Below are 2,335 nucleotides of genomic sequence, written 5' to 3'. Positions count from 1 at the left end.
GGGTTAAAAAAAAAAAAAAAAAAAGCGTGTGAAAGTATCTTTTCCCTCAGTGACAGTATCACACATTTCCAGCAGCAAAGGACAGTAATTTAGTGAACTATAGGTCAACATTTCCCCTAAAATCTGTACTCACTTCCATATTCTCCTGCGACTAAAGAAACTTCCTGTCTACCAGTCAACTATTCTGCACAAAACTTTTCAGTTTCACTTTCCCAAGTGAATTGCAGTACTATGGCAGACTCCTGGGGACAGGCTTACAAACACATTTTATGTATACCACAAACAGACCTGAGAAAGGGCTCATTACACACAGATGATCTATTCTAGGACAAACCACACATACCAGAGCAAAGTGCTAAAGACTGGCTGGAGGAGGGGTGATTTGGTCAAGAAAACAAATTCTTGTTGATAAGTGAATTAATTCAAGCCCAGGCGATGACTACAGGGCTATAAACCCCTCAGGCATCAAACTCATGGAGACCTTTAAAACAATATTAATAAGACAACTTGCTTATACATTAGAAATCAGAGCTGTCCCAGAAAAGGCTACCTGAAACTTTCATTAAAGGAGAAGCAATTTGTGGAACAATTAAATTTCTTGACCTGTAAAACTATAGGGAAGATGCCCAGCTTTCTGAAATGGACTCCTTTCAAATTTAGTGCTTGAATTAACACTGCATCATTCAATTACTGATATGTGTCCAGGGGCATCCCCTGATGGTCCTATCGCTGGAATTCAACATTTCACATCTCTGTCCTTAAAATGAGCACTAGTTTTGTTTTTTCCCCAACAAAATGAGTCTCCTCACTAACAATTCTGCAACATGGTGAGAGATAAAGGTCAACTATATGTAGAATTAAGTCAGTCTAACAATTTCTTAGGTATCTGCACTAGTTGGGAGCCCTTGAGGAAGTACCATTCATTACCCTCAAAAGTGTGAGCCTTTCCTTGTTTTTAGTCGATTAAAAGCAAGTATTTCCCTTACTAGTGTTTTGCCCGATGAGGCAATCAAATCAATAGGCCACCAATCTAAAGCTGGGCTACTTGTTTTTAGATATACAAAGCCTTCTGGGAGATTGGAGGTTAGCTTGTATGTCTCATTCACAACTGTACGAGGAGGCTTTGAGTGGAGTTCAGCACCATTCTGTTGAGTGAAAATTTGAGTGTTTTGTTTGAATTTCTAAGTGATTTTGTCTTTCTGGTGGGTTCTCTCTCCCACCAAAACTGATAGATTTCAGCTGCTTTCAGACCCAGACAGTATTGATTCTCAAAGTTTTGAGCAACTGGGTTCAAATGCACCTTTCCATTAGGCAGCTGAAAGGGTGGGGCAGCAGCCTCTGCCTTTTCCAGCGAGTCCTCGGTAATGCCCGGCCTGCTGGTGACCTTGCGTGGCTAGGTCACTTGGCAAGGTTTCTCCACCTCTGCAGTACTGACAGCTGGGGGGTTGGATAAGTCCTTCCCATGGGCTGCACCAGGGCTCTCTTGTGGAACTGCTTGGACTCCCGGCGACGCCAGCAGCCCCATCCCCCCAGCACCGGCTAGGACGGCTCAAATGCTCCCAAACGTGGCCAGGGATGTCCAAAGCGGCTGAACACCTCCGCGGGATGCTACAGCCAAGCCCTCCCCGGAGCAGCAGTCCTGGACCAGGCGCGCAGGCACCCTCCGGCGGACGTTGCAAACAGGGAAACTGAGGCTGGGCGGGCCTGAAGGTCGTCAGGGGATCAACACTGCGGGGCCAAGTGGTCCTAGGGGGAGGGCGTCCCACGTGCTGCGGCCCCACCGGAAGCGGTGCTGGGGCCGCGTAGACGCGGTGGCCGCACGCTCGCAGGGTCAGCCTAGACGTGACTGCGGGCGCCGGGCCTCCGCCCCGCTTCTAGGCTGGCCTGGGGCTCAAAAGCGCGGGAAACCGAGGAGCCCGCCGGCCCTGAAAACGGCGACCCCGACCTCCACCCCAACCGGACAGCCGTCGCCGGAAGCTACCCACCCAGAAGCAGTCCGTCCATGTCAAAGATGAGGTGGGTGACAGGCCGCGGCGGGGGCGCGGGCGCGGGTGCGGGTGCCGCCGCCATGGCGCAGCCGTCTCCTGGGGCTCAAAAGCGCGGGAAACCGAGGAGCCCGCCGGCCCTGAAAACGGCGACCCCGACCTCCACCCCAACCGGACAGCCGTCGCCGGAAGCTACCCACCCAGAAGCAGTCCGTCCATGTCAAAGATGAGGTGGGTGACAGGCCGCGGCGGGGGCGCGGGCGCGGGTGCGGGTGCCGCCGCCATGGCGCAGCCGTCTCAGCCGGGGTGGGGGGCGGGGACCAGCTGCGCGTGCGCGACTCACGGCCCCG

The 2,335-nt window shown here is 52.6% G+C and overlaps 2 protein-coding genes across 2 annotated transcripts in view; one reads left to right on the top strand and one right to left on the bottom strand.

The window, feature by feature from the left end:
- Pudp (pseudouridine 5'-phosphatase) overlaps positions 1-2,082 on the bottom strand; it is a 73,416-nt gene extending 71,334 nt beyond the window's left edge. Inside the window, exon 1 of the mRNA XM_008854581.3 lies at positions 1,986-2,082. Within this exon, the coding sequence (XP_008852803.1) occupies positions 1,986-2,070 (85 nt within the window). The 5' untranslated portion in view covers positions 2,071-2,082. The remainder of the gene's footprint in view (positions 1-1,985) is intronic.
- A 10-nt stretch (positions 2,083-2,092) lies between these two features.
- LOC103751216 (steroid sulfatase) overlaps positions 2,093-2,335 on the top strand; it is a 124,794-nt gene continuing 124,551 nt past the window's right edge. The window contains exon 1 of the mRNA XM_029556919.1: positions 2,093-2,216. Coding sequence (XP_029412779.1) covers positions 2,203-2,216 — 14 coding nt within the window. The 5' untranslated portion in view covers positions 2,093-2,202. The remainder of the gene's footprint in view (positions 2,217-2,335) is intronic.

This window comes from Nannospalax galili, unplaced genomic scaffold, assembly GCF_000622305.1.
Source record: "Nannospalax galili isolate Female #2095 unplaced genomic scaffold, S.galili_v1.0 scaffold1227, whole genome shotgun sequence".
NCBI lineage: Eukaryota > Metazoa > Chordata > Mammalia > Rodentia > Spalacidae > Nannospalax > Nannospalax galili.
Note: the sequence above shows the minus strand (reverse complement) of the source record. Positions and strands in the feature narration are given on the sequence as shown.